Source organism: Perca flavescens, chromosome 2, assembly GCF_004354835.1.
Source record: "Perca flavescens isolate YP-PL-M2 chromosome 2, PFLA_1.0, whole genome shotgun sequence".
Classification (NCBI taxonomy): domain Eukaryota; kingdom Metazoa; phylum Chordata; class Actinopteri; order Perciformes; family Percidae; genus Perca; species Perca flavescens.
The window spans coordinates 39,618,294-39,630,558 of record NC_041332.1 but is presented as its reverse complement, the minus strand read 5'-3'; the positions used below and the strand labels follow the sequence as shown (position 1 = coordinate 39,630,558).

At 39.3% G+C, this 12,265-nt stretch overlaps 1 protein-coding gene across 2 annotated transcripts in view; it reads left to right on the top strand.

The window, feature by feature from the left end:
- Window positions 1-10,625, top strand: part of patl1 (PAT1 homolog 1, processing body mRNA decay factor) — a 53,413-nt gene extending 42,788 nt beyond the window's left edge. Inside the window, exons 13-20 of one of the 2 annotated variants that reach the window (XM_028600438.1) lie at window positions 3,278-3,375; window positions 5,411-5,470; window positions 5,588-5,733; window positions 5,880-6,039; window positions 8,103-8,228; window positions 9,389-9,480; window positions 9,821-9,970; window positions 10,276-10,625. In XM_028600438.1, coding sequence (XP_028456239.1) covers window positions 3,278-3,375; window positions 5,411-5,470; window positions 5,588-5,733; window positions 5,880-6,039; window positions 8,103-8,228; window positions 9,389-9,480; window positions 9,821-9,970; window positions 10,276-10,294 — 851 coding nt within the window. In that variant the 3' untranslated portion in view covers window positions 10,295-10,625. Of the gene's footprint in view, window positions 1-3,277; window positions 3,376-5,410; window positions 5,471-5,587; window positions 5,734-5,879; window positions 6,040-8,102; window positions 8,229-9,388; window positions 9,481-9,820; window positions 9,975-10,275 lie in introns of those variants that run through there. The other variant, XM_028600445.1, reaches the window with a different exon arrangement.
- Window positions 10,626-12,265: the final 1,640 nt, after the last annotated feature.

Here is a 12,265-nt window from a genome sequence, read left to right as displayed (position 1 = left end):
CAACACTAATTTTGGCGCGGCTTTGGCAGGTTCATGTCACGCCTAGGGTTGGGTATTGTTTAACTTTTTTTCCCCCCGATACCGGTGCTAAAATGATACTTTTAAAACCGTGCCGATGCCTAAACTGTGCCTGAATCGTTACAAAAAAATAGTTTGTTTATTGCTAAGGCCATACGGTAAAAATGAAAGGCTTTATTAAAAATGTAATAACATAACAATAACTTATTTCCCCATTAAACTGCTGTTAAAACAACCACTAGATGGTTGTTTTTCAGACAATGGCAGCTGCAGACTGTTGGACGTCCCGCTGTTGGAATCCTCTACAGTAAAATACAGTCACACGTCACACCGTTTAGTTGTCAGCATTTAAACGTGTTTAATCCAGCTACTAGCTAACTGTAGGCTAACGTTACCTGCTGCCAAGTGTTGCTGCTAACGTCCGTTTTGGAGCATCAGAGAGCAGCTCAAGCACTTAAGTGGCACTGAAATGAAGCACCAAAATCCGCGTTACAATATGGTCCGGTAGATACCGGTCGTTTAGGCACCGGTGCCATATTAGCACCAGGTTTTGGTACCCAACCCTAGTCACGCCCATAGTTACTATATATAGTCAGTAAAATACAGACATCATGAGCAGAGATATAAAGGATAAAATAAAGGAATTTCACTGAATGTGAAATTGTAGAAAAATGGGCATTACTAATGCCAAAAAAAACTGTAGTGACATGTTGCAGACGCAGTTAATGCCACAGCCTCAGAAGGTCGAGCCGAAATTCAAACGAAATGGTCCGATATTAAAGATGCAAAAAAAAGCACCTAGCGCTACATTGAGAAAGTGTTTGCCTTTTTTTCACATTCAAAGTTTCTATTGAGGTTTTCGAATTTAGCTTCAATTGACATTTATTTTTTTATTCTTACACCTATCTTTTCTTATTAAACAGCAAAATCGTGAGAGTTTCTGTCTTTCGCCTTAATGGCTTTTAAAATCGCAATTTTGAGCTCATTGGTCAATGACAGTTATTTGATATTAGGGCTGGGGATCGCCACTGATTTTCCCAATAAGATTTTCAATTCAATATTGATTAAGGATATTTCAGTAAGAATATCAATTCTGCTCGGATATGAAATAGATTCTCGGATAATCTGCTTTAAATTGTACAAGAAACCCTCTAAATTGGTGCATTATTAAAAATATAGTTTACTAGGGCTGCAACTAACTATTATTTTAATAATCGATTAATCTGTTGATTATTTTTTCGATTAATCGATGAATTGGATAAAAAAAAAAGCATTGATTTACATCAACTCAATACATACATACTTGTTTTAGTTAATAGTTGTGTAAAGGTAAGTAACCCAAATAGCAGATACAGACAAGACAGAGAGACACACACTTAGTCATTAAATTATTACCATCATTGTAGTAAGTGCAAGTTAAGTTCATTTATACACCACACACTAATATATTTGTCAACAATAACTGATATGGGACAAGCACATAATATATACATGACAACAGATTGAAAAATAAATGGGCCAAAAAAGGCGAGTGAATAAAACCGTGTCTTTAGTCTTGCAAACTATACCACCCCTGCTTTATTACTGTTATTAACAAGCTAATGCTAGCTTGTCATGCTAGTCAGCTGGATAACGAGTAAACCGCAGCACCAGAAGAGCTACTGGAGAACTTCACTTCAGAACGGAACAGAAGTAGGATAGTGTAGTGACTTTACCCTGCTGTTGAACTCCCTTCCTCCTCATCAAGGACTCCAACATGTTTACGTTTTAGGTGCTGACTCATCACCGTGGTGCGCCCGTGCCATGCCGTGTCGCTTTTGCTTATCTTGCAATTAACACGTTTTTGATTTATTTAGTCCCACACCTTGGATGACTTAGGTCGTACTGATTTCTCTGCCTCCGCCGTGTGTTTCAGAACAACGTTACGGGTCTCTCCGGTCTCTCTCCGTATTTCCTCTACCCCCGCTCTGCTCTTTTTTTCTTTTCTTGCGCTCCGCTCTGCGCTCAACTCAATTTTTTTTTTTTTTATCTCCGCGACAAGTGCCGTAATAGTTGCGCGACACAACGAATCGATAATTAAATTCGTTGCCAACTTTTTTAGTAATCGAATTTTATTGATTTTATCGATTTGTTGTTGCAGCCCTATAGTTTACATTAATAATTAACACCAAAATAGTTAAGTAACATGAGCACACTACAGCTGTTTTGGTTACTGGGAAGGGCTGTATGTTTTGTCTGGTTTGTAAAAGGTTATTGATTAGAATGCAGACAAGATGTTCCTTTTAGGTATTTTATTGGAATGAAGGTGCGTATAAAACATTATACAGGTAAAGGGTAATTTATTTTTATTTTTCTCAACCCATTTTCCCATGCATTTGTGTCTAATAGACTGATTTGACCAAAATTCTTTGAAATTGGTACAGTTTTGAACAAGAACGCAGAAACGGGCCTGCGCGAACCGAATGAGGTCATTATAGTTGACCGACCACCTGTATTCATTTGAGCCAAAGGGAGGGAGGGAGAGAGAGAGAGGTGGCTGTGAGGCTCGCGATATTGGTGTTATGTTGTCAGGAATTGGACCTGTTGCTGCCAGATATCTGTGATGTGTCCTGTGATATACCTCGGACAAAACGCTATGTCACAACATCAGAGAATTTCCCCCTCTAATCAACAGGGCTGTGGTAGAGACATGAGCAAATATGAGCCATTGTTAGTGAAAATCTTTTAGATAACACAAAACCATGGATGTATTATAGCCTATTGACCGCACAAAACACTTTGCAGCCTTTTATCTATTTCTCGCAGTGCAATTAACACAACGTAACATTAAGTAAAATGAACAACAAACCTCAATATTACTTAGTTACCAAAAAAGTGCTTTCTGTTGTGCAGAGAGAGTGGTGAAGAGACCACTATTATTAAATATACCTTAAGCCATACATTCTGAAAATGGCCATGCCAGTTTTTCACTCGCCAAAATTTAGCCGAACTTTGTAGCATTGTTTAGCAACAGGCTAGCATGACATAGATCCTAAGATTGTCTAGTTTTTAAGTATCTCCACTCTAAAACCTTTAAAACTTGTTCAAAATGAAGCCCGCTTCAGCCTCTTAAAACACAGATCTTGGGATTTCATTAATCAATTTGAATCGGAAAATCAATTTATTTTTATTTCTATACCCAGCCCTATTCGGTTTAGCCTTAGTAATCTCACACGATACTGGAGATCCCTAGGGAATGTTGACATGTGTTTGTCGACAGTTCAGTTTGCAGGCTCTCTCGGTAAGCTGACGGTCTCCAGCGTCAACAACCCTCGCAAGATGATTGATGCTGTGGTGACAACCCGCACAGATGATGAGGTCTGTTTGCATGTTTCTCTTCTTGTACACAATGGTCTCTTTAAATTGACTTGACTTTGCTAAATTGACTAACAGTAGAGGATGTGTAGGATATGTTCAGTGTTTACAATTGAACACTTCCTGAAGCTGCTTCACAGTTACAGTCACAAACCCTTCTCTTTCACTGTAAAGCTTTGAGGCAGCTGTAGGAGGTGCTGAGTTTAAAGGATATTATATTATATATAGCATACTAGCATTTTTAGGTTCATACTTGTATTGTATGTTTGTACACGTTTACATGGTTTAATGCTAAAAAAAAATTAGCATGCTACTTTTCTAAAAATTTCTACTACTGCCCATACAGTGAATACAAGTGCAGCAAGCCTGTATTCACCCTTGTATGAGACTCTCTGTAGGAGCTCCTGTCTCATTAAGCCCCCCACCCAACAAAGTCCAGTCTGCTTTGATTGGCCAGAGTGTTTCCTGGAATCTGCTTTGCGCTCCGCAGCCTCTGCTGTTGTTTTACTAGTTGAAGTTGGAGCAACTGCAATGGAGCATATAACAACTAACAACTTTGTACCGTGAAAAATCACCAATAAAGGCTTCTAAACCAAATACTACACAACCGGAAATTGAGGAGAAATTACCAACATTGGCTGCCAAGATTACAGTTATATGGTGTTAGCATGCAAGTTACTAAAATATTTAGCAGTAGGCAGAGGTGTATAAAGTACTAGAGACCCATACTTGAGTAAAAGTGCTCTATCAAAAAAGTGTCTTGAGTTGAAGTGCTCTTTAAGCACCCCACTTAAGTACTAAAGTATTCAAAGTATTCATGTTGTATTTGCAATACTTAAGTATTGCAAATAGTTTATTTTAAAATGTACTCCTCAAGTACCAAAAGTACAAGTATTGTGTTATTAAAGAAAGCAGTCAAATTTTGAATATATTGTTGGAGTTGAACTTTTTACTTGGTATTAAGACATTAAGTGCATTACAGGCTTACAAGCTGTACATTGCTGGATATATGAAGGAAGTTTCTGAAGTAAACCCAAAAAGGTGCATTAATGTCACAGCTGTTATAACTACTATTATCTGCTAGAACAGTGGGTTATTAATCATTTATTAACAAATACTGAAATAAAATGTGTGATGTAGTGGAAAGTTAGCAAGCTAGCAACATACAGATAAACTAGCAGTTTCACATCACAGGGTAAAACGGTTAACATCCAAGACTCACTGCAGACTGAAACAACTCAGGACTAGCTTAATCTGCTGCAACAATGGCTAAATAGAGTACAAACTTACATTGTCTCTGACTTCTGAACAGGCGACCATAATGAAAAGAAACGCGACGCGATCTCTGGGATTTCTTACGTAACTAACGTAGCCGTAACTACACACACTGTAACCTACACAGTCTCCGTAGCGTGAGACATTCACAACAGTAACGAGTAACGATGCAGAACATACAAAATGTATCGGAGTAAAAGTATTAAACTCATCGAAAATATGTACTAAAGTAAAAGTGGAAGTAGGAGAAAAAATAATTATAAGTACAGATAGTACTGAGACAGATTTTTAGTACTTAAGTACAGTAGTTCTACTTCGTTAGTAGGCTAACGTTAGATTGTAATGGAACGAACGAAGCAGCACTTTCTACCGGCAGAGAAAGGCTTCAGAACCAAACGCTACTCAATCGGACATGTTTCAGCAGTAATGCAACCTGGAATTGGGGAGAATTTAACGGAGTTAAAAATTTGTGGAAACCCTCTGCTGCACATTTCACTAATTATTTGCCTGGCTTTGGACAGAAAAGCCTGTCAGCTGCCTTGTGCTTTGTTGTAAATAAAACAGAACCACAAAAAAAACATTTTGTGGTTCTTAAAAGTAAGAAATCCATAGGGCAGTGGCAAAAAAAGCAGTTTGAAAACAGCACAGTAGTGTGTAGTGCCATAATGTTATATTTTACTCCGGTTTTTCTGGAATATTTCCTTTGTTATTAATGCCGTACCTGTTTTTTAATCTGAAGTATTTTTTGACTGTCTACCTCCAGGAAAAAAGAGAGAAGCAGGTTTGGAATAAGAGGCGACAGATCCTCTACACTGTGGAGAAGGTAGGTCAAGGAAGCTGTACATGTCAAGCACTTTTTCAAAATGCAGGAAAGACTCTTGGATCCTAAATGTTTTCATGACTCTTTTTGTACTTCCTTCCATCTATGTCTGTCCTCCAGATGTACAGTTTGCTGCTAGAGGTTCAAGACTTTGAGAAACGTTTTGTCCAGGTGCCAGAGGAGGACAGGGAGGCTCTTCTAGAGCAGCATAAAACCAACACCTTGCAGCTGTGCAACTCTCTGCGGGAGAAGGAGTGGGACGACAGGTAGGAGGGAAGGATGGATAAAGTACAGTACAACTAATAACTGCGTACAAAACATAATTTTATGTTTGGGATAATAAGAGAGAATTAAAATGCCCAATACTGTATATGCCTATCTCCACGCTATTATTTTCTTTCTCCTGATTAAGAGTGAGTGATGAGCAGTGTGTGATGATCATGTCAGTGAGGAAGGGCAAGCGGCTCATCTCCAGGCTCCTCCCTTTCCTGCCCTCACCCCAAGCTGCCGCCATTGTCATGGCGATTTCTCGCAACCTTCCTGCCTTGGCCAAGAAGGACAAGCAGGACCAGGTAAACCATTTCACAATGCAAGCTCTCAGCATTATAGTCTTTCTATGCCTTTTTTTCTTTAAAGGCGCAGTAAAAAAACAAAACAGGTGCTGCGCCTTAAGGCCTTTCCACACCAGGGATGTTTTTTTTTGTGCAATTCATTGTAGGGGTGGGCGATATATATCGTTTACGATAATATCGTCATTGTTGTGTTAACGATGTGCAAATTGACATTATCGAGTATTTAAATTAGAAAAAAACACTTCAAAACACGTATTGGAACCATAGATTGGAACGCTACACATTCACTAATGTCAACAAAGATGGCATTGCGCGATTGTGCAGCGGCTACTAGCTCTCCTGTCGGTGTATATTTATACAAGTACAGCCACACTGAACTAATCAATATAGGACTACAATACAACACAGCTGTTAGAGAGCCTTCCAGGCGGCTCACAACATCCCAGAGGACACAGCCAGACCGGGCGCTCCAGGTTGTTGTCGGCGCTAGCACTCCGAGCTAGCTACCGGCAGGATGAGAAAATAACTCCTGCAAGAGTCAGACCAGAGGCGGAGGACTGCATTTTTGTGCATAATGAATGGAGTACCGACCGCAGGATCGTTGCCCAGCACGTCTCACCTGACCTGGAGCCCTGTCGGTAATATACAGGCCATTTTATTTACTACGAAAACAGCACACTGCCGTCTACATATCCCCCGATGCTAACGTTAGCACAAGTTTGGCTCACTGCTAACTATAGTGAACAAACTGCAGCGCGGGGGGGGGGGATACATATTGTAGCAGGGGGCTTTAACAAGGCGTCCTTAAAGTCTGTACTCCCCAGCTTTTTTTTCCAGCATGTAGATTGTGTTACTAGAGGGAAGAACACACTAGACCATGTATACTCTAACATCAAGAAAGCACACAGAACTGCTCCTCTCCCTCACCTGGGCCAGTCAGATCCAACTATTCCTGATCCCAGCATAAGTCCCGGTCAGAAGGACTATACAGCCAAGTAGAAGGACTATCAGTACCTGGCCTGACACTGCCCTATCCCAGCTCCAGGACTGCTTCCAATAAGGACATGGTTGTGTGCAATATGTTACAGAACAGAGCCTTTTGTTTATTATTATGATTTCATCTTGCTTGTATGCTGCACAACTTACATTACAGCAGAGATGTGCAACTGAAGGTGTACTCAGAGTTCAATGTTCCTACACTAGTTCAATTAGTATTAGTATAGTAGTATTTTGTACTGTCTTTACTTGAATACTTAAATTTTAAAGAAAATAAATAAGAACTGTTTTCATTCAACATTGTGCCCATTATCATCAGTGATTAAATAATTCAGACTTTTAAAAACACATTTTTAAAGGATATCGTCTAATTATCGTTATTGTCAAAATCGGAAAAAATATAGATATTATTTTTTGTCCATATCGCCCACCCCTAATTCATTGTTATTTTTGTAAGTGTTTTCATTTCTAAGCTTTCGCACTGTGAATAAAGGCATCAGATTATAATACAACAACATAGAGGCTGTAGTCCAAACCATAAAACAAAGCAGTGTTTCCCATACATTGATTTATTTGGGCTGGTTGAAGGCTGGCTACTGTTACAATTCCAAACGGTTTTCCCATTTTCTCATTAAAAGACCAAAGCTAATCTAATTAGACACAGTAAACATTGTATATGTTATAAAGACAATTAAACGATTACATATATTGAGGCTTGAAAGCCAGGAATTTTACTCTTATGGTTTCCTTGTGTAACGTTACATCTAGCATTGGCTATGATTCAAAACGCCATGGTGTTGCATCAGATGAAATAAGATCTATTAATGCAATTGTAACACTTGACAGTACACCGTATACGGTTCAAGTTTACAGACAACGGTTTCCTCGTTAAGACACATGAAATGTTTGTCTTGTTCTGCAGTTTCTCATTGAATATCATTCATGTGAATAAAGAATTCTTTTGCATAATGAAATAGACCCAGTTTAATAAACTATGCGATTGTCAGAGTTTTACAGCTACCTGCACTTACTACTAGCTGTCTTTCATCCTCTGCCCTCCTGTTCAGGTGCTGTGCTGGTTAGTGGAGCCGATTTCTGCTGTGATCCAGTCATTATCCAGCTCTGCCCTTACAGACTTGCTCCAGGAGCTTCAGGGCAATGAGGGCCAACTGGCCACAGTATTGCACAACAAGGTACACACACACAAAGAACATTGATATTATAGTAATCAAATACTATTACAAACTTTTCAAGTTGAACTTTTTGATATCCCCTTCAGAACACAAGACAAACTAATCTAAAATTTGATTAAATGCACAGCCCTACCCTGACAACTGTAAACTGCAATTGGGTTGTGTTTACTGGAGAAAATGTGGTTCGCAAAGTAAGATGCCTTTAACTCCTCAACCATATCGTTAAAGGTGCAGTAAGTAAGATTGTTGATATTTGAACAACTGCCAAACAAATACAACCCCCCCTTCAAAAGCTCCACCCCCCAGATTAACGGACAGCCGGCCAGCACATTCACATACCTGCCTCCCCCCTTTGTTTTCCATTTACAGAGCCAGGGCAGGGCAGGATTTATTTATTTATTTATTTTTTTTTTTTTTTTTTTTTAGCGCACACAGAAAATAGAGAGCTAGGTGACTGTGAGGAAATATTCACTGAATTTGACAAAAAGTGTATTGGATTAGCATCACTTACCATACCCTTGAACTCAGGTATGGGGTCTTTGTAATAGAGATGGTTTAACATGGAGCTTGGTTGATTTTCACTTTTGTTCAACCCTCTGGCCAGGGGGATGAGTTGGCAGAGGGAACGAGTATTTTACTTGGAGCCACTTTATCTAAACTAACTTTGGTCATCTGCAGTTCAAATGACGAGAAAAGTCTGATGCTCATCACCTGTGTTGGAAAGCAGTTCCTGAACACCAGAGCAAGTCCTCCACCCTGGCTCCAGGTTTTTGGAGTGCTAATAAATGAACAATCCAGTGGGCACGGTTTGATTAGAGAGCCGTATCTCTGTAGTTTGCTCCATTCAGCGTTCCCTCAACTAGGCTTGTGCCGATTGGTGATCAGATTGTCTATTGACGATTGAAGGAAGGATCAGTGATTGGTATTTCCTATGCTTATATCAGAGTTATAATATATAGAATCCGTACCTTCCACATCATTGCTCCTTGTTTTTGCTCGGTTGTTCAACCTTGGTGTGTCAAAATCACGTCCAACCAATTACATTTACCACAGGTTGATTCCAATAAAGGTGTAGGTACATCTCAAAGATAATAAAGGGAAATGGGAGACACAAGAGAAACAAATTCGCGTTGCAAACACCTTTGTTTGTTTCTGTCTAGTTTGGTGTGACACTGCTGTATCTGATCCTGAGTGAAGGAGAGAGGATGCAAAGTTCCGACCCTAACTGTCAACTCATGGATGACAATCGATGGTAAGCTGTTTGTGTGTCAGTGATGTCAATTACTTTCTTGTGTAGTCTCATGGAGTCAATGTCAATTAATACATTTAATACAATGGAAGTGTATCCAGTGTTCCATAAGATGCACAAAAATGCGTATTGTTCATGCCAGTTTACTAATTTGTGCGGTAAGAAGAAAATCAATACCACAGCAGCTCTAGTCATAATGACGCATCCCAAAATGGCTCTGTGCCCAAGGCAAAACCAAGTCATGAGTCATTTTTCGTTCCTTTTCTCTTCATGCTTCTTTAATTATGTCTCACTTCAGTTGTTTGCATATTAATCCACACTGACCTTCTCTTTTTACATCCAGGACGGAGTTGGTGTTTTCAGTGACGAGGGAGTTGCTCAGCGTGCCGACCTCATCGCTCTCTTCTCCCCTCTTCACCCCTCCCAACCTGCTCTCACTCTTCTCACGCTACGTTGATCGGCAGAGGCTGGAGCTGTTACAGGACAAGCTACAGTGAGTTACATCAACGCACAAAAAGTGTCATGTTGCATTTTGTTAGCTGCTTTGCGTGGACAAGCTAGCACAAAGAAAACAAGCTGGTTATACTGAAAACCGCATTCGGAGTTACTCCTTTTTTAAATAATTTTATTTAAGTGTCTGTGTTTATATAAGATATTTATGTTGTAATGTACATAAAGATCGTGTTGATGTAAACTGCTAAGATGATTCGGGAACTATTGAATGAACATGTTCTTTCATTGTTGTAGGAGCACAAGTATAAAAATAAAAACTAACAGTTTGTTCATTGCCTTTCTCAGGATCTCTTCTTTGTCCTGATAGAAGTTACAACAGACATCAACACAACCCCCTGCCCACCGGATGCAGACGTGTGTGTGTGTGTGTGTGTGTGTGTGTGTGTGTGTGTGTGTGTGTGTGTGTGTGTGTGTGTGTGTGTGTGTGTGATGATGAATTGAATAATTTTGAATTGAATTTTAATACAGCAGAATCTCTTTTGTGTTTAGCTTCTGGTGTTTGCTTGTCTGTGTGAATGAACGACAGTGACGGCGCATGAGAGATGGACTGTATGATGATGATCTGCATTTTTAAATATCTTGTTTACGATTATGCCTGTGATGAACCTTCAAATTAAAAAGTATTTCTATTTCTAGTGTTTTAGTCTGATCTTACACTGCTAAAACCAAACGTGTGAAACATTATGTAGTCCACCTACAACATTGTCAAACTCTCAATGGACAGTTAAAAAAAAAAAAAAAAATGCTGCCTTTTTCGTCCTTATCAAAACCTGGTTGCATAATCTCGATAAACACATTCTGCATATGAATGCAACGGGATAAGAGTTTGTAATCGGAAGTGTTCTAGTTTCTGTTTGTCCTACAATCACAGTTGAGGAGGCTTTGGATGATGTAGGTAAACAGTACATGTGGAAAGAAAACAAGGCGAAACGCATGGCGGAATTATAGTCTTGCTTTGCCAGACCTTCCTCCACAGCGCTGCGGGGGAGGGTCTGGTTAGTCAACACAACATTCCGGGATGGGAGAAAAACATGCTCTGGTTTATTGCCATTTCTTTAAACCAATCACAATCGTCATGGATGGCGCTAAGCTCCGCAGGGAGCCGCTGCAAAATAGCCTCGGGAAGGAATTTGTTTTGGTGGAATGTGTACATTCAAAAGTAGTTTTAGTCGTGCGAGAGAAAACTCAGATTGGACAGATGGTCTAGCTAGCTGTCTGGATTTACCCTGCTCTCTGCAGTTGTAAACTGAAGAGCAGTTAACCATAGTCCTCACAAATCCACCGGAGTTTAAAATTCCAACACAAAGAAAGAGGAAGGAAACAGACATCGGCGAAAAGACATGCATCCGCGGAATTTCCTGCGGCACCGGTGCAATCCCGGAAGTGGAACATCTTGGATATAGACAAGCTGAATAGAGGAGGCAAAAGAAAGTCCCAACAGATGGCATATATATTTCAAAATGAAATCCTTTGAAAATGGCTAATTAAGGCTATATTTTAACTCTAACTCAGATTGATCTGAGAAGGAAATCTGCTGTTTAGAGACTCATTTCACTTCAGAGTGACAGCAGACGACCTCACACTGTCACTCAGTCAATATCAGACCATTCTTAAGAATTTAAAAATTAAAAGCCCTTGAAAATGGCTTATTAATGCAATATTTTAATTCTGATTCAGATTGATTTGAAAAGGAAACTTCTGTTTACGCACTTCAGAGACGTACATAGTACACTACCACAGACTGTCACTCAGTCATTATACAGAGCATCTGAGTGGGATTGCTCCTTGGGCCCGTGAAACATCATATCCCACTGATATATCTTTTGTGGACAAGGAAGCATTAAAAAATATTACAGATACACAAAGTTTACAAAGTATTGTGTATTCTTTTCTTATTGTGTACAGTTTACTTTTTTTGTTTATTCACATACTTTTATTTATTAAGACATTTTATATTTTGTGTGCATGTAAGTGTACAGTATCTGGAAAATTATGTGCTGTATCTACTGTATATTGTTTGTGTGTATAGATTGTGAAAATCAACATGAGACTATTCTAATATTGTCTGAGTGTTATTCTGAGCTGCTGTGACTGAAGTGAAATGAGTCTGTGTGAACAGATCAGTCTGAGTCAGGGTTAAAATATAGCATTAAGTTATTTTCCAGGGCTATAATTTCAAAATTCTACATCAATTTGTCTGATATTAACTGAGTGACAGTCTTAGATGGTGTACTATCAATCTGAAGTGAAATGAGTCTTTGTAAACAGGTTTCCT